This window comes from Procambarus clarkii, chromosome 8 (assembly GCF_040958095.1).
Source record: "Procambarus clarkii isolate CNS0578487 chromosome 8, FALCON_Pclarkii_2.0, whole genome shotgun sequence".
Classification (NCBI taxonomy): domain Eukaryota; kingdom Metazoa; phylum Arthropoda; class Malacostraca; order Decapoda; family Cambaridae; genus Procambarus; species Procambarus clarkii.
In genome coordinates, this window is record NC_091157.1 from 46,616,293 (window position 1) to 46,643,741 (window position 27,449).

The 27,449-nt window shown below is 40.4% G+C and overlaps 1 protein-coding gene across 1 annotated transcript; it reads right to left on the bottom strand.

Annotated features, from left to right (window-relative positions):
- Positions 1-5,134: 5,134 nt before the first annotated feature.
- On the bottom strand, positions 5,135-17,886 carry LOC123759665 (uro-adherence factor A). The gene is made up of 4 exons (XM_045744870.2): positions 17,607-17,886; positions 14,606-14,753; positions 11,891-12,125; positions 5,135-9,185 (listed from the first exon to the last, which is right to left on the bottom strand). The coding sequence occupies exons 1-4, from the start codon at positions 17,816-17,818 to the stop codon at positions 5,284-5,286; spliced, it is 4,497 nt and encodes a 1,498-aa protein (XP_045600826.2). The 5' UTR covers positions 17,819-17,886; the 3' UTR covers positions 5,135-5,283.
- Positions 17,887-27,449: the final 9,563 nt, after the last annotated feature.

Consider the following 27,449-nt stretch of genomic DNA (forward strand, 5'->3'; position numbering starts at 1 on the left):
TCTGTATTCCCTCAATTTCAGCAATCTCTCCTGCTCTGAAGGGGGAAGTGAGTACTGAGCAGTATTCAAGACGGGACAACACAAGTGATTTGAAGAGAACAACCATTGTGATGGGATCTCTGGACTTGAAGGTTCTCGTAATCCATCCTGTCATTTTTTTGGCTGACACAATACTTGCTTGGTTATGCTCCCTAAACGTTAGGTCGTCGGACATCATTATTCCCAAAGCCTTGACATGCTGTTTTCCTACTATGGGCAGATTCGATTGTGTTTTGTACCCTGTATTATGTTTAAGATCCTCATTTTTGCCGTATCTGAGTATCTGGAATTTATCACCGTTAAACATCATGTTATTTTCTGCTGCCCAATCGAAAACTTTGTTAATATCTGTTTGTAGTTTATCAATGTCTTCAGCAGAGGTAATTTTCATGCTGATTTTTGTATCATCTGCAAAGAATGACACGAAGCTGTGACTTGTGTTTTTGTCTATATCTGATATGAGAATAAGGAACAGCAGTGGTGTAAGGGCTGTAGCTTGAGGTACAGAGCTTTTAACTGCGCTCGAACTCGATTTTACTTGATTGACTGTTACTCTTTGAATTCTGTTCGACAGGAAATAGAGTATCCAGCGTCCTACTTTACCAGTTATACCCATTGACCTCATTTTGTGTGCATTCACTCCATGGTCACATTTGTCGAATGCCTTTGCAAAATCTGTGTATACGACATCTGCATTATGTTTTCCTCTAATGCCTCAGTGATTTTGTCATAGTGGTCAAGTAGCTGTGAGAGGCATGATCTTCCTGCTCTAAATCCATGTTGACCTGGATTGTGGAGGTCATTGGTTTCCATGAATCTAGTGACCTGACTCCTGATCACTCTCTCAAATACTTTTATTATGTGGGACGTTAGTGCAACTGGTCTATACTTCTTTGCCAATGCTTTGCTACCACCCTTGTGTAGAGGGGCAATGTCTGCTGCTTTAAGCGCATCTGGTATCTCCCCTGTGTCCAAGCTCTTCCTCCACACTATACTGAGTGCCTGTACTACTGGCACTTTGCATTTCTTTATAAATATTGAATTCCATGAATCTGGACCCGGGGCTGAGTGCATGGGCATATTGTCAATTTCTCTTTCAAAATCTGCCACGCTCGTGTTGATATCAGTTATATTTACAGGTCAGGTATTTGAGTATCATTTATAAAGAAATTGTCCGAATCTTCCACTTTCATGCTGAGTATCGGAGTGCTAAACATGTCCTCATACTGCTTTTTTAGGATTTCACTAATTTCTTTGTCATCCTCAGTGTATGAACCTTCACGAATACGAATAGGTCCAATACTGGCAGTGGTTTTCGCTTTTTATTTAGAATATGTGAAGAAATATTTTGGGTTTTTCTTTATTTCTTGAATTGCTTTCTGTTCTAGTTGTCTTTCTTCAGTCTGATAGGAATGCTTCAGTCTCTGTTCGATTTCTTCAATCTCCCTGTTTAAATTATTTCTTCTCTGTATGGAGAGTCGTGTCTGCTTAAGCATTTCCGTTAATTTCTTCCTCCTTTTGTAATGTCGTCTGCGTTCTCTTTCTACATTGGACCTCTTTCTGGCTTTCCTCAAAGGAACATGTTTCAGACAGGCTTCATATGCTTCAGAAGTCAGCTTCTCTATTCCTTGTGTAGGATTTTTATTTCTTAGAACATTTTCCCATTGAATGTTTGTAAGTTCCTGGTTGGTTGATACCTGGTTGATGGGGTTCTGGGAGTTCTTCTACTCCCCAAGCCCGGCCCGAGGCCAGGCTTGATTTGTGAGAGTTTGGTCCACCAGGCTGTTGCTTGGAGCGGCCCGCAGGCCCACATACCCACCACAGCCCGGTTGGTCCGGCACTCCTTGGAGGAATAAATCTAGTTTCCTCTTGAAAATGTCCACGGTTGTTCCGGCAATATTTCTTATGCTTGCTGGGAGGACGTTGAACAACCGCGGACCTCTGATGTTTATACAGTGTTCTCTGATTGTGCCTATGGCACCTCTGCTCTTCACTAGTTCTATTCTACATTTTCTTCCATATCGTTCACTCCAGTACGTTGTTATTTTACTGTGTAGATTTGGTACTTGGCCCTCCAGTATCTTCCAGGTGTATATTATTTGATATCTCTCTCGTCTTCTTTCTAGTGAGTACATTTGGAGGGCTTTGAGACGATCCCAATAATTTAGGTGCTTTATTGCGTCTATGCGTTCCCTGTTTATTTTCTCCCAGTCTATCCTCTTATTATTAAAATAAGAGGATAGTTTGACCGTCAACACCGTTTGACGGCGAAAGCAAGACCATCATTGCAACAAGTCTATCGGCGGAAAAGACACTGTGCAATACCCAGACCCCATGTACATCGACGCTGAAACCATGCAGTACTGCATCAACCTCTCAATACTATGTAAGGAATACTATGACCCCGTCAGGGCGCTTGACAGCTGGGTGGACAGCGCCTCGGATTCGTATTCCTGAGATTCCGGGTTCGATCCCCGGTGGAGACGATGACAAATGGACAAAAAGTTTCTTTCATGTTGCTCCTGTTACCTAGCAGTAAATAGGTACCTGGGAGTTAGACAGCTGCTACGGACTGCTTCCTGGGGGTGTGAAACAAAAAGGAACCCTGGTCGAGGACCAGGGGCCACGGGGATGTTAAAGCCCCGAAATCATCTCAATATATAACCTCAAGATAACCACAAGTACAGTACTACAAAACCTACCCCAATGGACAGCCGGAACTCCACCACGACCTGGTCGACGGCATAATGAAGAAAAATCGAATTAAGCCGAGGATAGCAGACAAAACGAGACGCATCCATCCATAAGCCACCTGCCTGAACAGCCAAGCTTCCAACAGGACATAAACTACGAGTTACCATGAAGACCCCATTCATCCACAGATCTACAACATCAGCTACTGGTACTGGTAATAGCTTCAAACAGCCTCCACTTACGGGCTACTCATGCCCATGCCACCTCTTGGGTGGCTTAATGTGCCACGAGGGTGCGGGTGTTCAACCGGGAAGCCACCAACATCGGCTGATGATTGCAGTAATTGTCTGTTTGAACTGATGTGTTTAGTAGATCTTATCGACCCTGACTCTTAGGAATAGCATGTTTTGGCCTAGGGTTATTAGATCTTTATTGATGAATAAATCGACTATTAAATTATGTGGAACATACCTGGAGAGGGTTCCGAGAGTTCTTCTATTCTCCGAGCCAAGCATGAGACCAGGCACTGTATCATGGTATTTCAATGTATTTTCTCTAAGTCATTCCGAGTCATAGGTTCTTGAGTAAATTGGAAAATTGTCTGATCATCTGAGCGTATAATAAGTATATACACCCCTCCGTAATTATTAAGTAGAAACAAATGTTAATGACCTATGATTAATGAAATACAGTAATTATCAAAAAGTAAAGATTTATTTAATTTTCATTTACCTTCAGTGATTATATAAAAAAAAACATCTATGGACCCCAATCAGGAACACCCTGAGATCTCGACCAGTTGTGTACACAGAGCCTAGGAAACACACAAGACCTATCTCACACACACCAGGAGCCATAAAAAAAAAAAAAAAAAACACCCAGACGCTCTACCAAATGTACAGAATGCCGGTTTCTACATACATACAGGCTCAGGATAGGGGACGAACGAAAGGCACCAGAGCCGAGGCATAACCCAGTATGGTGCAGAGAGTCGAAGAAGAGGCAGACGAGGAAGCAGGACAGCCATAATCGATTTTAGACAGCACCATGTAAATAGAGGAGCGTGCGTCTATCAGTTCCCCAGGAAGTATGGGACAAGAATCCAAAATATTCAACACGGTGTACTACTAACACATCAAAGAAGACCCATGTAATCACATCCCAGACGTGAAAATCCGAAATACAACAACATAATAACCCATCTTCAACAAACCAACCAACCCCAATCTAACCTAACCCTATACACATTAACCACATGTTACTTAATGTACTCTAACTTACCCTACCATAATTTATCAGATTTATGACTAACTCCTAAACATCCTTCAACTCACAATCTCCGTCTCTTAACTCAACCATACAATTTTTATAAAGCAGCAACACTTTGATACCACCATTAACACAACTCCTCATCTTTGCCACTCTGAGTCCATTTCCACTTTTATGTTTATTTTCTCATTATCCTCAAACACACAGAAGACATCGATAACTTCCAATTTCTGCCAAATTATGAACATTGATGTGCCACTTTGAGCGCCACATCTTTCATCACCATCACTCGTGCAGTCATTGGGAGGAAAAACCGTCATGCAAACTGCACGAATCGTGAAGAAAAAGTAAAGCAGGAAAGATTACTTTAGAAGACCAATCTATAGGATACTTAGTCTCCCTAGCATGACAGAAGTGAGCATTGTTTGTATGCAGGCTTAGACTTAAGGAACACAAGAGAAGTATCGTCATTCAGTGTACAGCCAGTTTCACCAACGTATTGGGAGGACAATACGATCAGGAAATAGAGTAGGCACCAGCAGGAGTGTGAACCAGATTACTGTCAAGTGTTAGTCGAAAGGCAAGGTTTAGTGTTTGTTGCAGTCTTCCAACATTTTCCCTCTAAACATAGGAATGTAACTAGCCAACCCCTTGTAGTGTTCATGAGAAACCCAATGAACACCTCCAGAGGTTATCCGATAAGCTGGGCAATGATTTTATCAGGTTACGTGCAATTGGGTCTAACAGCCTTGTTGAACAGATCATGAACCAGAGGCCTGGTGTCAGGGTGTTGCCGACCCTTGGAACCAACAAAAGATTACCAAACGGTACTGTTGTGTGTGTGTCTATATATATCTGCTGTGGCTGAAAGGAAAAATAATGTTATGTGGTTCAGGCTATTTATTATTCAAATTTATTTACAATATGGTACAAGGAAAGCAAAATTGCATACATTTGTGCATTTAACAAAAGCTGTACTTTCATTTATATCACAAACTTCATGATGAAGCAAATTTCACAAATCAAATGCAATTCTTTTACCTATTAAAATTATTTATTACATCAAACTCATCATACAATTAAAATATATTTATGAAATTCTCTACTAAACTACCCTGTTAATATGTGACAAAACATTCATGAATATAAATTCCCTTTCCATTAATCTAATTTGACAAATGCTTTTCCTAAAGTAATGGGACATGGAATAACAATAACATTTGGAAATAATAATTATTAAAAGCCCTTAAAAATACCAAATGGTCATTAAAATATAGACCATTATTTGTAAGCTTTAATATCCGTGAGAAAGGCACTATCAGAATCATTGAAGATCTCTGAAATGGCTGTTAGAGCCTTTGCTTTACATCTGCGCCCTGACTGAACTCTTAACGGGCTACTGACTTTATCCAAATTTTCTAATAAACTTTTATTATTTCTGCTCCTTTTCTTTGCTGCAGTATTTTTCTTCTTTAACTTTTGGTCTTCAGCGCCACTTTCGTTTGCATTTGAACTCTCAGTTGGAACATTTTCTTTCTCTACACATACAGTCATGTTAACTCTTCTACCGGAATTAAGTTTTTCTCCTCGTTTTTCTACTTTTGTTTCTGGAGGTGTAGACTGGTCATGGCTAGGAGAGAGAGTATCTTTACCTAACACTTTCTTCTGTGATATGAAAGATCTGTTCTGGCATGCTCGTCTCTGGTTTCCTCTCCGAGCAGGTGTGTCCAGTACAGGTACATCAGTGATTGTTGATGGATTTTCAGAAATCTTTTTGGCTTTACTGATTTTTTTACCTGGTTTACCTTTAGGAATAGATGAATGATGTAATACTGAACCTGCTTCCTTATGACTTTCCAAGCTTGATTTTTCAATTGGATCCAGTGATAGAGCTTGCAGGTGCATACCAATTTCATCCTCTGGTTGAATTTTCAAACTTTCAATCGACTGTTCTGCATTATTATTTACTTTCGTCTTGTCTTTACCCAACTTTGTTGTCGGTTCTCTTCCAACACTGATCTGTGATCTGAATTTATTACCTGGCTCCATACATAAAGACTGAAGATCCTCACAAATATCACTCAGCTTGGCACTGGGGAGTTTTAATAATCGTTTTCCCCTTATTCTGCTTCGGCTTGATGAAACAATGCAGTCATCTTCCTTCATTTCCATTTGCTCTTCATCTGAGCTTGTTTGACTTTGTATTTGATCTAAAATTTCCTCCTTGTGTAATCTTTTACTTTTGTTCACCAACCGACTGTTGGGTTTCAGATTTTCTTCCTTCTGAACACCAGATGCCGCTTTTTTTGCAGATTTCTTCGGCTTCACTGCTAGAACTGGGACAGATGGGTTTTCTTTTAACTGTACTTTGCTCTGAACAGTTTCTAAACATTTCAAATCGTCTATATTAGATCCTGTAACATTGAATCTTGATTTAATATCAGTTGCGACTTTTGACTTTTCAACTTCCTCAGTGACAGAAAGAACCTTACTAGAGCCTTCCTCTATCTTGGATAATTTATTTGTAATCAATTTAGTTCCCCTAGTCTTTTCTTTTGTTCTTGTGCTTCTAGTTGAAATTGCAAGGCTTGCATCATTAGCACTTGTGCCGACCTCAATATTTTTAGCTGATATTTCAGAAGTCATATCCTCATTTGTAGAGTTTTCAAATTCCTTTATATCTTTGTTTAATGCTGCATTACTGGGAATTTTAGTTTTTTGTTTTCTTGCTAGCTTTGTTTTAAAATTGAGAACACCACTGTCTACTGTCACAGACTCTGCAGTTTTTGAGACGGCTTCTCGTTTATTTGCTCGTGTAATTTTTGAATTACCAAATTGTTTTGCTGTTTCACAGTCTGAAACTAATTTGTCCTTCATATCACAATTTTCTTTACACTCAGTTTTAATGGTGCCCTCCAGAAACAATGCTTCATCATCTTCCGATTGTTCCGAATTGTCACTTCTTATACCATGCAGAGCATTTACCTCGGCAAATCTACTGCCCCGTTTCTGACTTTTTTGGGTGACCTCAGTATCTTCATCCATCTTGTCATCATCATTTTCATCTGCAAGTCTTTTAATCTTGTTCTTCAGGCTATTGCTAGATTTAATTTTTATCTTTTTAGGTATCCTAAGTTTTGTTTGTGATTTTATATTAACTTTAAGGGAGTCACCCTCTTCATTTTTAGTGGCATTTTCTGTGGCACCTTCAACACCCTCCAAGTAAACCTTTGTTTGGTCAGAAATTATATCCCTGTTACTTGCACCCATTTCCTTTATTCTTAGAGGGAAAATGTCTAAGGAGTCATTAAACTCTACCTCATGGATTGAAGATTCAGGATTATCACTGGAAATGCTCGAGTAAGCTGCAGTAATTCCATCCTGTGGGGAAACTTCTAATTTAACTGATGGTTCTTCACTAATAAGTTCATCTTTTATGCTGGTTTCACTTGTCTCCATTACAGTTTGAGAAATAAGATCATCATTGCAAATGCTCTTTGAAACCTCTGTATCTTTTAAATTGACTACAGAATGTAAAGATGTAGAACTTTTATATGTAGAAGAGTTTGTCAGCAAGTCATCCCTTCCTACTATTTTGTTTTCGTCTACTGACGAGATTTTTGGCAAAAGCTGCCCAAAAGAATTGTAATCTTCATTCGCTATATATTGCTTTACCGATACATCTTTACTTTGAATATCCAAATATGGAAGGGTACACTCATCTTGCTGTACAGGATGCTCATTACTTGCCACTTTGCTAATTAACTTCCCCTCAGTACTTGAAAAAGTTTGGTCCTTGAAACCAATAGGTGGCGTAAGAATGCATGGTGCACGTTTAGCACCGTGAAGACTTTGAGAAGCATCTGTATTTCTATCAGGAAGTTTTAGTTCCAATTTACCTTTACTCATTGAAACTGATAATTCATCAAACTCATTACTTTCTCTAGAACACTTTTCTATATAAACATTGGATTTCATTGTATTATGTTTTATTGTTGCTCCATTCCCTGAAGTTAGTAGTGACTTTTTGCTTCGTGTGGAAGATGGACAATTATGGCTAGGCTCAAAATATTCAGAGAGTAAGCTTTCGTGTAAAAAGTAGTTCTCTTGTGTCCTGACTGATCTTGTAGGGTTGGAGCGGCAACCAATATCCGGTGTTGAAGCCTTATATTCCAAAGGTGGTGCAATAATATACGTTGCATTTAAAGATGTGGCAACAAATGTTTCATCTAAACGCTTGTGGATGTAAGTTTGGTCTAAAGGAGCAGGCACGTAAGTTTGGTCTAAAGGAGCAGGCACGTAAGTTTCGTCTACAGGCGTGGGGACGTAAGTTTCATCTACAGGCGCGGGGACATAAGTTTCGTCTACAGGCGCGGGGACGTAAGTTTCGTCTAAAGGATTGGGCACGTAAGTTTCGTCTAAAGGCGTGGGGACGTAAGTTTCGTCTAAAGGCTTGGGCACATAAGTTTCATCTAAAGGCGTAGGGACGGAAGTGTCATCTACAGGCATGGGGACATAAGAGTCATCTAAAGGTGTGGGGACGTAAGTGTTATCTAAAGGCGTAGGGACATAAGTTTCATCTGAAGGTGTCGGGATGCAAGTTTCACCTAGAGGCTTTGGGATGTAAGGTTCAACGACAGGCATGGGGACACAAGTTTCATCTAAACGTTTGGGGATGCAAGTTTCATCTGACTTACTCTGAAGGCCAGAGGACAGAACAGCAATATGCTTTGATGTCTTCAGTTCCAACTGATAATTTTCACAACCTGAGAGTTGTGTTGTTGCTCCATTAGGACACTGTTCAGAGACATTTTCTCGTAAAAGTTTGCGTCTGCCTGGTGGCAATAATAAAATGTCAGATGAACCTTCCTTCTGTTCACACTCTTCAATACTTTCTTGAATAATGTTATGATGGCCTGTTACATCATGGATGCCTACAGGCTTTTCATCCTTCTCTGTATTCAAATTATTTTCATCTTGTACATTTGGAGTTCTTGGAATTTGTTTTCCAGTAGGTATAATATTTAAATCTGCATCAACACTGTCAATTGGTATTTCATCAGAGTCTGCAACTTCCACAAAATTTTCATCAGCATTTATATTTCCTGTGTTTTCAGACGAGACTTTGCGCTCTTCGCCTGGAATGATGGATCGTTTCACAGGAGTCCTTGGCAGCTGACGACCTGTAAAGATTAAGCAATCATTTGGCTACACACAAAATACACATTAAAAATATCAATGCATTTACAATAGTGATTAAAGAGAATTTGAATGTTCAAGAGGATGGGAAGAAAGAGGAAAGAAGCAGCAAGTAATTATCAAAAGAAGGCACCAAACCGGGAAGGCTAAGTAGCACCATCAAATGTGCGGGATAATCAGAGGGCGCTAAATATCACCAAAGATGCCAGTACGAGAACAGAAACGCACAAGGCGAACGATATCAAAAGTATCTGAGTCACCAAGAATACTATCGAGAGACAAGCGACCGCGGGGGACGGTCAGAAAACGAGATACTCTCTTCCCGGAGGTCAGGACATTCAACAAGGATATGCACGACTGTAAAAGGGAAAGGAAAGAAGAAAAAATTACACAATGTGGCAATGCCACTAAAGCCAGCACCATAAGCAAAAAAAGCCTCCACATCCGGGACCAAACCCAGCGATCCATGCCTTCAAGAAGCTTGTCTGTGAAATCCCAGAAGGCAGCCATGATGTCCCTGGGAAAGGGCCATATTCCTCCCTTGATGCCTGGGACAGAAAGGTGTCATCCCAATGAGAACAATCAGAGCAGGAAGGTGGTTGTGAAGTTGAAGGCTCTGCATCTTTGGCAGGGAGAAGATGGCTTAAATGCCTCTGCATTAGACGGGGCCATCCCCTGAGGAGGCTGAGGTACATCCTGCCCCAACTCTAATAAACTCAGACACTTTGGAACAGGAATGAAGGTGGTATGGGGGGAGGGAAGACCTCGAACAATTTCTTATTCCTTGTTCGACAAAACACAACTCAAGCAAGGAAGCAAGGCACTCCACACCCTTGGGGAAAGGAAGAGCTGGCATAGACTTGGCCCAAGTGGAATTCAAAAACATCTCCAAATATGATCTTTATAATCACAGGAGCCCACTCTGCAACATCCAAGGATGCACCATGCAACAGACATTGAATATGCAAAACCCTTGCCTGCAAAGTGCCAGCTGCCTACTAAAGTTCCTGATGAGAAGACAATGGAGACCCAATGTGTGCCAACATCTTAGAACTCCTGGTTATAGGCATCAATGATCTAACGGGCAGTTTGGAAAAAGAGAATGATCATTGGCCTGTATCCAGACCGAAGAGCATACTTCAAACTCGCACACAGTGAATGCCACAGACATGCAGGGAAATTACCAGGGGCCCAAAGGTAACTAGCCAAGCAGGACACCTAGGCACTAGGGATGCTCGCCAAAAAACGGCACAAAATGTAGCAAATAACGTGGTGTCTACAAAGGGTGTCTGACTGTCCACAGGATGTTGTATAAACAAGCACTCATATACCCTAGTGCACCCCACTCAACCAAGTTAGGTGCCCCTCAACCAAGGGCCTCCACATAGGAGTCAACTCTTGTCCTGCCCAAGGTGAGGCTTTCCACTCTGGCAGCCAGGCCTCTCAGGTGTGAACTCCCAACACAACACAGAAGTAAGTGTCATTATAGGGGCAGTTCTAAATGACTACCCAGGGAAGGGAACTCTGAGCACATGCAGCTCGAAGCGTAAAATAAGCCAAGTCTGCACAACAGAGCCAGGAAGAAAACTTGCGAATACTAAAATAAGGTAACAAAATTAAATGGCTCCTGCAGGGCATAGTCCAAAGGATGGCTGGCACTTAGCTGAGAAGTAGTGGGATATGTTGTGAGGGATGGTGAGCTGGGAACACTTCAGAAATCAACCCAATCAGCAACAGGATTGACCTAGTGACTTTGTAGCTGGCTGTGGGTTAGGACAACCTACATTACTGTATATATTTCAACTTATAGGTTGAAATTAATTTTGCCGAGTGAATTCAGCCTATAGGGTGTGGGAAATGCACCCTGGATGTTGCCGGTTGCAATAAATTCCTCACTGCAACGAATTGTGGCTTGTCCCATATAGTTCGTTAAATCGAGGTTGTACTGTAATTATATATTTATCAAAATTCTGAAATGCTTCAGTAGCACGAGGTCACACCATACGCTTACATGGAAAAATTAACAAAAAAAAAAAGCAAGTCTCCAACAATTCTTGTACAATTTATAGAACATTACAATCTTGAGGTTATATCGAGATGATTTTGGGGCTTAGCGTCTCCGCGGCCCAGTCCTCGACTAGGGCCTTCTTTTTTGTTACACACCCCCAGGAAGCAGCCTGTAGCAGCTATAACTCCCAGGTACCTATTTACTGCTAGGTGAACAGGGACATCAGGGTGAAACAAACTGCCCATTCTTTTCCGCCTCTACCGGGGATCGAACCCGGAAACTCAGGACTACGAATCCAAAGCGCTGTCCACACAGCTGTCAGGCCCCATACATACATACAAGCTCAGTAAAACATTTTATAAATTAAAGTGCATTATTTTTAACTATTTAAAAGTAAGAAAAAGCAAGAGCAGGAAAAAAATAAATACAATTTGATGAAAATTAATTTAAAGTGATGCACAGACAATCCAAATTTCAATGCATCCCCTTCAAATTTTTTTTTTTTTTTTAATCGAGATCCACATTCTGGTGGGAAGATTTGATTCGTTGTTTAGAGAAATCCCTATCGAGAGATTTGGATTTGGGAGAGTGCACTGTATGAGTGTGTAAAATCTACTTGGAACAAGAGGAAAATGCTAATACAATCAATTTATAATGAGAATTTAAAGCTCACATACTAACCTTTTGTTAAAGGAATTATGTCTTCATCATTCAAATCACTTGTGGGAGAATCTCTGGTAACCATCAACCACTTCTCTTGAGTAGTAACGCTGCAGTTTGCTGCAAATATTCCTTTGGGAGGGGAAGATGACACAGTAGATACATCACAAGAATTGGCATCGTCTTCATTCAACTTTTTTGTGGGCTCTGGAAGACTCTTCATTTTTGAAGTTTTCATTTGTTCTTTTTTGATCAACTGCAATAGATGTCCAAAATACAATAAGGATAAGCAAATTAAAAAAAAATTTACTGGTTCAAAAGAAAAAAACAACTTTTTGGGCCAAATAATGTTAAATATTGGCAATGCAATTGTGATTTAGCCATGTGTGTAAATCCTATGCTGTAATAAAAAGTGTTAATAAAAAAAAAAAACAAAGCCAACCAACTAATGCTTCTCAGGGGATGGTGAGCAATGAAGATAATTTTATATGAATTTTAACAAAGCACAACCTAGTTAGTAACAATATTTGTCTCATTGCAAACAATTTCTACACAATTTTCAAATGTTCAAAAGTCAAAAGGCATTTATCCAGGGCTTCTGCACCATGCATTTGCATAAAATCCACTAAGCAATATAACTTTAGCTTGTTTCCTAAATTGCAAAGTACTCAACTTGAGAATGGGTTCAGGAGATGTAGCTACCAGAAAGCTGTGCCAGACTTTAGCCTCCCCTCAATAGAGGACCCCCTAGGACCACTAAGGTAACTAAGGAAAAAGCCATGATAAAGGTAGCATACACCAACACAAACCAACTACAGTACATGGATTATATTTGCAATACTAACTCTACTAATATAAACAATTACCTGGGCCAAATCACTGGTTCGTAGCAATACCTGCAGCAGATGGCAGATCACTAAAATCTAGGTCACTAATGAGTCACATATTACCCCAACACATGACCAATGACCATTTGCAAAGAGGGGAAGGAGGGAAACATGGAACTACAGAAGGACCCCACTACAAAGGAGTTTCATTTCATTTAACAGCAATTTTTTGGATGGCCACCTTGGTAACTCCCCAAGTTATCTTGAAACAATATGCAAAGGGGGGGGAAAAAAAAAAGGTTTAACACGAGGGATAGGAGATGCGAATACCACAAGGGCTCAAAAACACGGGACTATCAATGTGCTTTCCTGGATTCTCATTAATGGCATTTAAAAAGCCATGAACCCACAGGGCAAAGTGTGATTAACCCGTGACCAGAGAATCCAAGTATCAATCGCCAAACAACCCTTCCAAAAATCAAACTTATTCTTCGACAGAAGAGGTGGTGGTTGATGCTGAAGGGAATGAAAACCTGGACCAAACAAAAACCCAGCTTCCAAGAAAAAGCATGAATCTTCCCTTACCCAACCTCCAGAATCAAAGCCAACACGATGAATGCCTTGCAGAATATATTCTTTAGATAAGGGGACACTAAAGGGCAATGATACAATTGGAGGTGAATGAATGCCAATCAATTTTATGAATGGGAGTGAGAGAGATCAGCCCTGAAAGCCAATAAGAGGCTTTGCCAAGACGAAGCAATAAGATGCGATAGCAATGGGCATCAAACTATGTTCATGAAATGACAAAGGAATACACTGGAAAAGAAACCGAAGATGAATACCAAAGTGCCAGAAAAAGGCGGAATGCATTCCATGCCAGATAAACTGTCATTGAGAGGATAGTTTCAGATGCAATATCTGTACAAGAAAATTGGCTACTTTAGCACCTTACAGGTGGTCATAAACCCGATCAAAATACTCCACACAAGATTGGCAAAAAGCCTCTGACCACTGAGACAAGTGTCACCATTGTTCTGCTGGGATAAAGTGGAACCTTAGAGAAACAATCAGTTTAAACCGAGTCTCAAGACCCAGAAACTATTGCCGGGTTGGATACCAAAGGGACATCAATCGGCAATCCTTTCTAGTTTGGACAGGAAGCAGCAGCAGTTTTCTCCTGTGGGCGAGAAAACGACTCGCACCCAATGGCAAGACTAGAAATGGGAGGCACCATATTTGACATGTCTCGCACATAACTGGTGAAGAAAACTAAACCCTGAGAACTGAGAACCTGAGCTACTCGAGAGTCCAATGCCACATAAGGTAAAATCAATTCAACTCCTCCAGTCAAGACAATCATCTACTGTGAAAGCAGTCCAAGTGGAGCCGAATCACAAACCTCTCGGAAGATTAATGCTCTGGGTTGCTAATTAAACTGCTACCAGTTTGTGAATCATAATATGAGCCCGACACAGACCAGGCAACCAACAGCCCTACCCTGCATGCCATTCTCTAGAGATGAATGTGCAGCATAAAGTCTAAGCATGCACAAATGGGAGTAGGACATCACAGAACCAAAACCCCAAAAAAGCCAGAAGAGGACAAAACACAAAACCCTTTGTAGAGCCTAAATGGATCTGCTACAGTATTCCAAAAAAAGAGTGAAAAGGGCAACATTGGTGAAATTGGAGGAGCATCTTCAGATAAACCCTGCCAAGCATATAAACCATGCAAACAAAGTTCAGACCCCCCCCCCCCAGTTGCTCAAGAGACTGCTGGGAAAATAAACAGGCTGTGCACCAGACTGATACAAGATGCCAGGTGCAGATGAGACACTGGCAGAAAGGAAAAGGACACTGTTCTGGCACCCTTCTTCCAGACAGTTTTTAATAAAAGTAAAACTTACAACTCTGTTCCTCCTTGCAGCAACCTCAAGGCCGTACCGACTTATTATTTTATCATCAATGGCCGAGATGATTCTTAGGGCTCTTGCTTTATCCGATAGATCCTTTATTTTAGGTGCAAGGTGGTCAATTCCTAATAGACGAAGACATCTGCAAGTGAAAAAAAATTTAGTCAATCTTTTTGTCTAATCATAATGCCTGGCTTAGTAAAAGCTAGCCTATGGTTTTGAATGTAAAATAGATTTGAGAATCATGATTAGTAATCATGGAGATTAGTGAACAGATGCTTTTTCACCAACAGGGTTATTAACCCATGGAACTGCCTACCTGCCAAAGCTGTAAATGCCAAACCTGTGTAGAGTTTTAAAATATACAGTACTTGGAAAAGATCACAAAGGCAAATGGGGAGGACCTTTGACAAGTTGCTGGCTTCCTGTCTGCAACGAGGCCATTATGGTAAGTGGCCCTCGGGCAAATCAGGTAATGTTTGGAATAAGGCAAACAGGATACTAGGATTTATTTCTAGAAACATTAGCAATAAAACAAGTACTGTACAGTAATTCTAGTCAACGATATCTTGCTCCTATTAGCCTCATTTAGATTGGTCACCAAAATTTAATTGACCCCATCTAGAGAATGAACACAGTTCATTCTGGTAGCCGAATGGACAGCGTGCAGGACTCTTAATTCTGTGGCCCCAGGTTTGATTCCCGGACCAGGCAGAAACAAATGGGCAAAGTTTCTTTCACCCTGATGCCCGTTACCTAGCAGTAAATAGGTGACTGGGAGTTAGACAGCTGTTACGGAGCTGCTTCCTAGGGAGGGGGGGAACATTAGTTAGTTAGTAGTTAGTTACAGTTGATTGATTGACAGTTGAGAGGCGGGCCAAAAGAGCAGAGCTCAACCCCGGCAAGAACAACTAGGCGAACACAACTAGGTGAATACAGTACCATGAATTTAGATTGTACGAGTACAGAGCAGAATGACAAGGTTAATACTCTAAAACTGTACCAGGATTTAGAAACCTCCATTATGAAATATTTACAATACCTAGGAAGGCAAAGAAGAAAGGGTGATAATTGAAGTACTGTACAATAAAAAAAATACAGTAGATGAAAGAGTATAGCAAAGAGGATATTAATAATGTGTTAAATATATAAACACAAAGTAGAACAAAATAAACAAATGGTTATGAATTGGAGAAGTTCAGGAGATCTGAAGAAATACTTATTTAGAAATATGATGATTGATTTATAGAACAAATTACCTCATCACAGAAAATCAGTCGATCATTTCAAGCATAGGTTAGACCAATATATATACATATATAAAAATTCATAATCCATCGTGTCAGGGGACAGAAAGCCAGAATGTATTCATACACTTTAGGCTATTATTGAGGTCCCCCCCCCCTCCCATGCCGACTTACTGACCCCACCCAGGATGCAACCCCAGAACAAACTGACTAACTCCTGGGTTACTATTTACAGCTAAGTGAACAGATGCATGAGGTGAAAGGAAAGGTGCCCAAGCATTTCTGTCCCGCGTGGAATTCTCGAGTGTGCGTCAAGAACGAACCTGACTGTACTACCAGGACCCTAAATATACATTAGTTTGGGAGGATACAGATACATGTTCTCATATGAGCTAATTGGCCTTCTGGAATTTCCCGTATTCTTATGTTGCATTATGATTTACTGGTAAGCTAGTATACAATAGTAACAACACAGTTTATGACTAAAGTTTGCTCTTAGTATATATTGAATATACATCTTCGTACTATTGTATATTGTAAGTAGAGGAGGAGGAAGACAATGAAGATGAGGAGCAGGAAGAGGAGGAAAAGGAATGAGGAGGAGGAATGTACAATACATGCATTGGTGTAAATAGTGACTGGCAAGGCTATCAGACTAGGAACATGAAACTAACATAACAATAAGTAACAGTATCCTTGGTGGTGTTGGTAGAGACGCCAGAGTATAGTTGCCTCGGAGTAATGTTGACAGTGATGAGAACCGTCTGCTCAATGTCCAAATGTGTCAGGTTTGATTCCCACACCAGAAGGTGCTTAACCGTGTTTTCTTTCACCCGCTGCCTCTGTTCACCTCGGAATGTTAACTAGGCTTCTGTCCCCAACAATGAGGAGACCATAGCATGATTAGGGCTCAAAGAAGTGCTCCAAGTGAAGACCCTACAAGTTATAGCTACGTTTTAAAGGCCAACCTAACCTTAGCTATTATAACGTGCATCTCATAGTGGTAGCTCTAACTCTAGGGAGGAACTTTCTGGGTACTACTGTGGGCATGAAAGGTACTGAAAGCAGGATGAGCAGTACCGAGAGCGAAGAGCAAATGATCAATGCCCAAATGCAGGGACAACCCAGTCAGGAGCGGGCGGATTCGTTGTATAACTACTATACACAGATTGTACCTAAAGTGGGTTTTGGGAGTTCTTTCTTCTCTGAGAGCCCTGCCTAGGGCCAGGCTTTACTTAGGAGAGCTTGGGCCAACGGACTGTCGCTTGGGGAGCCCCAATGTACACATCCACTACCACCTGGCTGGTCTAGCACTTCTTGCAGGAAAATAATTTTTTTTTTAAAGGCCACTTTAGTTCCAGAAATATTTCTTAAAATTGTTGGGGAGGACATTGAGCAGCTGTGGACCTCTTTATAAGTCATCATAATTCACTGTGTCAGGGGACAGGCAGACAGTGTATAAATATAAGCTGTATGGATACATGCAAGACTTACACTTTGGTCCCGCCAGGATGCAACCCCACACAACAAGCTGACTAATTCCTGGGTACCTATTTACTGCTAGGTGAACAGAGGCGATAGGAAACTCTAACAACCACTTCTGCCCCGCCCGAGATTCGAACCCCGGAATGCACGATGGCGAGTCGAAAACGAACCCAACTGTCAGTATGGCACACCCCTATACTCCTCACAGGCTCTATTTAACAATTCCTAATTTATATCGTTTCCTCCAGCATGCTATAACTGACCTGTGAATGTGTACAAAACTGCGGTGAATGGAGTTACTAGAGCCTGCCGTTTCCCCAGGGTCATTTTCACTATTTTCGAAGGAGGAGTCGTAGACGCAGAGTAGCCTGAGGTACACCCTGACGAGGACCTGCCTGGGCCAAGCGTCCTTCGGCAGGTCAGCGAAAAGGTACTTGTAGTGCAGCTGGTCGGCCACCTGCGCCTCAAAAGTCATCTTTACACTCCTGCACTTCTCTTCTACTTCTCACAATGTTTTGAACTGCGAGACACACATGTGGAATTTGTATTGACCCTCGCTGATTGGTGGAGCGCTGCAAGTCGCCGCTCATTGGTCGCTTGAGATGAGACGTCGGCGCTGATTTGTTGTCATTTCATAATATTTAAAGGGCGCGGTCTTTTAAAAAAAACAAAAACAAAAACAGGCGATGTTTATAAATAATAAATAAATGTTTATTGAGGTAAAGTACATACATACAAAAGGTTTTACAAAAATTGATAGATATATAGATAGAGCTAGTACAAACAATGCCTAAAGCCACTATTACACAAAGCGTTTCGGGCAGGAAAAACATTAAAGACTAAAACTTAATACTATATATAAAACTTAATTATATAATTATGCTTAACACGTGATATTTATCAAGAACCTGGGGGTGGGATTCATTAGGAATTTTGGCTAATTCTTAAGAAATGTTTTCTTTATATAGCCTGGCAGTTACTCTCAGCTTTACGTAAACCATACGTAAATTAAATTTTCTTGATTACATAAACCGGACTCAGAATACCTCTCTTGCCAGCGATACATATAATGCAATATATATATATTAATATATACTAATATAGTAATAATATAATAATAATATGATAGGAATAGTATAGTAATAAATAGTATTACTATATTAATAAATAGTATTACTATAGTAATAAATAGTATTACTATAGTAATAGCAAATAGTAATAATATAACAGCCAAAATCAACAATCAAAATCAGAATATAATTATAATAATAATATAATAATAGCGCTATATAATAATATATTTGTAGTTGTAGATGTCTTTTAATATATTTTGTGTGGTTGTAGATATCTTTTAATATATGTCTTTTGCAAATATAAATACAAATCAGCATAGTGTGTTATTATATAAATATTAAGTCGATATTAAATGTTATTCATTTAAAATAAGATATTGTTCGCCAAAACATATTGGAAGAGCCAATGTTTTTTTATACCAAATTTGTGCTGATAATATAATCATAATTATTAATTATGATTATATAATTAAATAATTATTATATTTATATAATATATAACTTTATATTATATTATTATATTATATTCATATAATATATTAACTTTATTTTATTTCAGTACTCCCATAATTAAAGTTGTCAATTTGTGTATCAATTATAGGCCTATATATATATATATATATACGGTCACCATGGCCTACTCTGCCAAAGCACAGGGGGATGGCACTCGAGGCACAGCGAAGTTAACGACATCATCAAGAGGAGCCTCACCACAGCTGGATGCCCAGCTGAAAGAGAGCCCCGTTACCTAACGCCCCGTAACTCTGATGCTCTTATTGGTCGCCCAGATGGTATCACAGTGAACCCCTGGAAGAATGGCAAGCAGTTGGTATGGGACTACACGTGCGTATCAACCCTGGCTAACACCTACATTAACCTCAGTGTTGCACAACCAGGTGGCGCTGCCACCCACAGGGAAGCAGCCAAATCCCGTAAGTATAGAGAACTGGATCACCACTACAATTTTGTCCCCATTGCTTCTGAGACGCTCGGCGCCTGGGGTAAAAGTGCTACCAGTTTTTTGAAGGAACTGGGTTCTAGGCTCATTGAAACAACAAGGGACCCGAGAGCTGCAAGCTTTCTTTTCCAGCGCCTCAGTGTGGCGATACAGAGGGGAAATGCGCACTGCATCCAGGGTTCCTGCCCGCCATCTGAGGAGCTGGAGGAACTCGACAACCTATGACAACCATCTTTGTAACCTATATGTAACTCCTTTTTTGTAACAAAGTTCAAATAAAGTAAATATATATGTGTACATACAAAAGAATGGGGGTGGTAGGAGAAGATAATATTAGTGTTCAGTGAGAAACCACAAGGTCTCCTCTGAATACTTTTTATTTTCTTCTCCGAGGCTATGGGTCCCCACATTGGCACCAGAGGTGGTACCCTCACAAACTTTTTATAAATATATATAAATATATATATATATATATATATATATATATATATATATATATATATATATATATATATATATGCGAACAAGCCTGAATGGTCCCAGGGACTATATGCTACTAAAAACTCACACCCCAGAAGTGACTCGAACCCATACTGCCAGGAGCACTCTGCTGGCGTACAGGACACCTTAGTCACCCGACCAACACGACCGAAAGTTTATATATATATATATATATATATAATATATATATATATATATATATATATATATATATATATATATATATATATATATATATATATATATATATATATAAGACGATCATTGGTGAGGTGGTCATGGCACTGTGTACGTTTAGGGGTGATCCTGGACGGCATGGGTTCGAATCCTAGCCGGGTCAAATAGAGTTCTTAGTGATCTATGGCTTGCAAATTCATGCAGCTTTCTCGTACACACACATACAGGATATGTGGAAGCTGGTTAAGTGCAGAATTGCATTTCACCTTTGCAAACACACATTAATGACACTATGTAAAAAGACACATCGAACACTATTTATTTAAGGCAGACATAAGAGAGAGAGAGAGAGAGAGAGAGAGAGAGAGAGAGAGAGAGAGAGAGAGAGAGAGAGAGAGAGAGAGAGAGAGAGAGAGAGAGAGAGAGAGAGAGAGTGAGAGAGAGAGAGAGACGTTGAGGCTTGGTTTACCTTAATCTGGAAACTTTGGTGAAGCCATTTTTGGAGCAAGTTCATTAACAAGCAGTTTAATGAGGGCCGCGCCACCAGAACCTCTCACTCTGTCACGGTTCTGGCTCCAGGAAGACTGGAAAAGAATAACTTATGCCAGAGCCGCACCGTTAAGCCACACCAAAGTCACACCGTTCAGGAACGCCAGAGCCACACTGTTAAGCCACGTCAGAGCCGCATTGTTAAGCCAGCTATTAGTCCCACACATAAAATACCATTCACAAGTACATGAGTGACAGACTCACCAGTAATTGTACCAAACATGCACGTAAATCACACACACACACACACACACACACACACACACACACACACACACACACACACACACACACACACACACACACACACACACACACACACACACACGCAAACACACACACACATTGGCGGGATCCAAGAGTCAATGCTCGATCCTGCAGGCACGAATAGGTGAGTACACAGAGAACGTTTAGAAAACAGAGAAAAAGTTGAAAGAACTTTTTCAGTGTCAGAGTAGTTAACAGATGGAATGCATTAGGCAGTGATGTGGTGGAGGCTGACTCCATACACAGTTTTAAATGTAGATATGATAGAGCCCAGTAGGCTCAGGAATCTGTACACCAGTTGATTGGCAGTTAAAAGGCGGGACCAAAGAGTCAGAGCTCAACCCCTATCAAGCACAACTGAGTACAACTAGGTAAGCACACACACACACACACACACACACACACACACACACACACACACACACACACACACACACACACACACACACACACACTAGGTGAGTAAACACAAAGTTCGAAACATTAGTTTTAAAGCGTTATACGACAAAGTATAACGCTTTGATATACTTATAACAGAGTTATAATCGGTTCAAGAACTGAACCCTCTAGTGCGTTTAGCTAAGCAAATAACAATCTTTTGGCGCTAGTTACACAATTATTAATGTTATATATTCATGTACACATACTCATACATACTTGCACACATATATATATATACATATACATATATACATACACATACATATTCAATCTCCTACACAAATACTCACATCAATAACCTTTTGTATCAAAAGTGATTCAACAAGAAGCTCACAACAGTGACTATACAAGGCACTTTACATCTATGGTGAGTCGCACAGTTACTAGTCTTGCTGCACACCCACCCAACTGGGCGGCAGCTTTACAGTCATGTGCTCCACTCCCACCCAACTGGGCGGCAGCTTTACAGTCACGTGCATGCATTACCTACAGTAAGCAAATTTTAGATACTTCGCTAAAATTTCGGGCAGCACATCACTATGAATGAAGTACTTACACATTTCTTGGACACTATTGATGGTGTTATCTCTGAATTCCACGATTTTTTCACATTCCATTATATAATGACGCAAAGTATGCGAATAGTTCTGCCGACAGAGTTTACATTTAGTCAAATCTACATCAACAGATGTTACAAACTGCCAGAAGTACTTGTAGCCGAGCCTAAGCCTAGCAGTGGTAACATCTACAAGTCTGCTAACCTTATTGGATGACCCATAGACGTGCGGTTTTTCCTGCATAATAGAATGATGATAGATGGAGGATTTTTTTATATAATGGTGGTGGGGAGGGGCGGGAATCATCAGGGGAAAGTGCTAAGTCATTAAGACTATATAGCACTTGGAAGGTGTCAGGATAAGGGTTTGGGATGAGACGGGGGGGATGGGATAGGAATGGAGCCCAACCACTTGGACGGTCGGGGATTGAACGCCGATCTGTATGACGCGAGACCGTCGCTCTACCGTCCAGCTCAAGTGGCTGGGATACTGGTGTGAATTTCACTTTGCCTCAAGTCTACGAGATTTTGTTGATGTTCCCGGAATATTACTGCCCTCAGGCTGCTCATAAGCAGTCCAAGATGGTAATCAATTCCCTCTTTATGAGCAAAAGTCTTGGCCAACTCATCTGTTTTTTTTTTTTTGAGATATATACAAGAGTTGTTACATTCTTGTACAGCCACTAGTACGCGTAGCGTTTCGGACAGGTTCCTGGAATACGATCCACGCCGCGAAGAATCGTTGTTACAACCAAGTACACATTTTACTGCTGAGTTAAACAGAGGCTACAGTTAAGGATTTGCGCCCAGTAAATCATCCCCGGCCAGGATACGAACCCATATATATGTATATATATATATATATATATATATATATATATATATATATATATATATATATATATATATATAAATGGTCATAAGCCTCCCATTTTCAGTTGTTAATCGTTCATATGTAAATGTCTTTCATGGTAAAATAATGTTTATTCATATTTTTAATCTATTATCAGTATAACACAAATTATAATGCTTCGTTTGGTTAATTGTGGTCGTTAAATGAGAGAACAGTAATGAACGCAAGCCAGCGCACGTGAACACAGGCGTATGGCTCCTGACATAATTTGACTAATTAATATTATATATTCGCTGTTTACTTCCGATACATAATTTTTATATGCATGTGTGACTATCATATAATCAATATAATTCTAGGAAAGTAATCTCGAGATATAAAATAGATCCAACATAATAATTTACCAAACACCAGCCACGGTCTAGTTGCTGCGTGCGTTCGATCATGTTTGTTGACATTCTGATGTTTTGTGTTTACATTGGCGGGCGTTGTTTATATGGAGCCCAGATTACGTATATTACAGCCCTGATATTTAATCAATAACAGTATGCGTGCTAATGGAAGGTTTTGATCTGTCAATAGCAATATATTGTGGTGTTATTATTAACCCAATAATTTGTGTACGCAACGTACAATTTTTTGTGTGCGAAAAGGTAAAGGTATCGAATGCGATCCGTCTTGCGTACGATGTATGTCTTGCATTGTCTGCCAGTATGTAAGATGTCGTATCCTGCCAGTGAGGGTGTGAGGGAAGGAGGTGAGGGACAGAGGTGAGGGTGTGAGGGAAGGATGTAAAGGGTGTGAGGGCAGGTGAGGAGCCAGCCCTCACCTGCCAGGATCCCGATACACTCGGACGTTATCGTACAGTAAACATCAGCCAACGCGCCTCATTAAGTAAGTTGGGAGCATAATAATCCAAGTTCTCGTACATCTGCCGGCCAATATCCAGTCATTAAAGTCCTACTTGAATATAATGATTATCAAGGCGCCATAATGCGTTAATTCTCTGCATGGGTAAGAAAGAGAGAGAGAGAGAGAGAGAGAGAGAGAGAGAGAGAGAGAGAGAGAGAGAGAGAGAGAGAGAGAGAGAGAGAGAGAGAGAGAGAGAGAGTCACTTCCCACGGAAAAATTGTCGTGCTTACATATTCAACATCCAATACCACCATGGCACTCTAAGACGATGTCATATATCTGTTTAATTTACGAATTATTAGCGTAGGTAAATGTGAGTAAATAATACAGAAAAATACAATATTTTCAACTGTATACTTGGTAATGAATATACAACTTGGATAAGTTGGTAATATATACAAATTTTATTTACGAAATATGATTTGAACCAGAAAAAAAATTTTACGTAAAAATTTTTCCAACAGTATTATTGATAATTATTATAAAACGTGAAAGCAAGTAATTTAATTTGGAAACATATACAGTGTATACTAATTTTATAAAGTAATATGACCTCTAACAGAAACTTTAGAGAAAAATGTGAAAATTTAAATAAAAATTTGAAATAAAAAAATTGAAAACTAAAAAGATTTTCAAATTCTTGTCCAAAACTTGGTATAGTTTTGAAAATAAACAGATAAATAAAAAAATTTCCTTTATAAATAATAGCAAAGAATGTAGAACTTAAAACAAATAATTTACCTTAAAAAATCTAACGAAATGTGACCTAAAACTGAAAAGTTGATTTACCAAAAATTATCAAAATATTATTTTAAATACGTAAGTCAAACATATATATATATATATATATATATATATATATATATATATATATATATATATATATATATATAATTGTTGACCAAACCACACACTAGAAAGTGAAGGGACGACGACGTTTCGGTCCGTCCTGGACCATTCTCAAGTCGATTGTGAGAATCGACTTGAGAATGGTCCAGGACGGACCGAAACGTCGTCGTCTCTTCACTTTCTAGTGTGTGGTTTGGTCAACATATTTCAGCCACGTTATTGTGACTCCTCGTCTGCACATATATATAATTTATATTTTCATATAGTTCTACTGGGAGATGTAATGATAGTTAATATACATAATTTAACTCGGAGATATTCTCATTTTATATGGAAATATGACCTAAACAGAAACTTTGATTTTTAATATATAGTTACACAAAAATCTCATATATATATATATATATATATATATATATATATATATATATATATATATATATATATATATATATATATATATATATGTATATATATGTATATAAATAATATATATTATTATAGAATTTGTACATTAGAATTTGTAGTGAACGTAGAAAAGACAGAGTGAGAGAGAGAGAGAGAGAGAGAGAGAGCGACAGAGAAAGAGACAGAGAAAGAGACAGAGAGTGACAGAGACAGAGACAGAGAGAGAGAGAGAGAGCGAGAGAGAGAGAGAGAGAGAGAGAGAGAGAGAGAGAGAGAGAGAGAGAGAGAGAGAGAGACAGAGAGAGAGACAGAGAAAGAGACAGAGAAAGAGACAGAGAGTGACAGAGACAGAGACAGAGAGAGAGAGAGAGAGAGAGAGAGAGAGAGAGAGAGAGAGAGAGAGAGAGAGAGAGAGAGAGAGAGAGAGAGAGAGAGAGAGAGACAGAGAAAGAGACAGAGAAAGAGACAGAGAGTGACAGAGACAGAGACAGAGAGAGAGAGAGAGAGAGAGAGAGAGAGAGAGAGAGAGAGAGAGAGAGAGAGAGAGAGAGAGAGAGAGAGCGAGAGAGAGAGAGAGAGAGAGAGAGAGAGAGAGAGAGAGAGAGAGAGAGAGAGAGAGAGAGAGAGAGAGACTGGTAGTCACTAAATCATTTCCTCCAGCCTGAAAAATCCATTTTAATATGCGCCCTATTATCCACACCGAGGCCCTTGTTTCACGGAAGGCTGCCCGGCCCTTTGACTGACCGACGACGATAACTTTAATTAAAACTTAATCAAACTACGACGAAAATAGAGAGGAAAAACACCAGCCGAAACTTGCGCTCGTTTCATGAGTGAGAGAACCTGCTAATTAGATTCCCGAGTAATCTACCGGAGCTGGACCCGATGGTTCTGAAGAAGGGACAAGGGGGTGCAGGAGGGGGGGGGTGCAGGTTGGGGTGGGGGTGGGGGGATAGGGGGTTGGGGAGGGTGGGGGGGGGGGTGGGGGGGTGCAGATGGGGTGGGGGGTGGGGGGGTGCAGGTGGGGTGGGGGGTGGGTTGGAGGGGGGGTTGGGGAGGGGTGGGGGGAGGGGTGGGGAGGGGTGGAGGAGGAGGAGGAGATGGTGGGATGGAGGGGGAGAAGGAGGTACGTGGTTAAACATACTAGTTACGTGATTAAAACGTACTAGTTACGTGGTTAAAACGTACTAGTTACGTTAGTTACGTGGGTTAAACGTACCAGTTCTGTTACATTTTATAATCAAACGAAATCAATTCAGCTCAACGTTCGGCTTTTAATTGTCTCGTTTGGTTAACCTCTGTAACTGCTTCCGGCGGAAGTAATTCAGAGAACTGCCGTTCATAGGTTTAATAATAGATTGGATCTTCTTATATACATATTAATTATTATTAATAAATTTATTAATACATTTCTCCAGATGTTTTCCAGATGTTGTTTGCTTCGCAGTAATGTTACCACAAACTAACAACCTTGTTCAAGTCTAATGGTCTAGGAAGATAAGGGTGATTGTTTAGTGATGACTTTGTACGTGGGAGAGTGAAGCTTTAGTCTGTGGCTCTCCTGTACGTGGGAGAGTGAAGCTTTAGTCTGTGGCTCTCCTGTACGTGGGAGAGTGAAGCTTTAGTCTGTGGCTCTCCTGTACGTGGGAGAGTGAAGCTTTAGTCTGTGGCTCTCCTGTACGTGGGTGACTGTGGGGGTTAGTCAATGGTTCCCGTGTACGTGGGAGGGAGTGAAGGTTTGGTTAGTAGCTACCCTGTACGTGGGAGAGTGAGGGGGATTGGTCAGTGACATCATTGTACGTGGGAGAGTGAGGGGGATTGGTCAGTGGCATCATTGTACGTGGGAGAGTGAGGGGGATTGGTCAGTGGCATCATTGTACGTGGGATAGTGAGGGGGATTGGTCAGTGGCATCATTGTACGTGGGAGAGTGAGGGGATTGGTCAGTGGCATCATTGTACGTGGGAGAGTGAGAGGGGGTAGCCAGAGTTTCCCATGTACGTGGGAGAGTGAAGGAACGGTGTGGGGGGTGAAGGAGGCGGTCAGTGGGAGGGGCGTCCCACGGGGAACTTCCCAGGTTAAACTCGAGGCAGTAACTCCTGGTCACTGTCCAGGGCTTCAGGTGACTCCTCCCACCTGCTCTTCCATCTCCCACCCACTCTATACACCCACCTTCACCCTCCCTCGCGAAAATTGGTCACTCTTATCGACCTAACTCGACCATCGCTTTCTTCCATTCCCCTAATCTACGTCTCTAAAAGAGAACATCTGTCTGTCTGTCTGTCGAGTACGTAGATCACAGTACAACAGGGCCCCTATCCTTATTTATTTATTTATTTATATATAAGACGGTACATTGGGTTTGTGAGAATACATAGCATGGTACAGTAATTGCACTCTTGTAAAGCCACTAGTGCGCGCTGCGTTTCGGGCAGGTCCTTAATCTAACAGATAATTTTAAGTAGGTAAATTCTATCAGAATTAATAAAATGATAACAAATACATTGCAAGAAAAAAAAATGAGATGAGAGAGATTAGTAAGTATATTAAAGCACATTGGTATA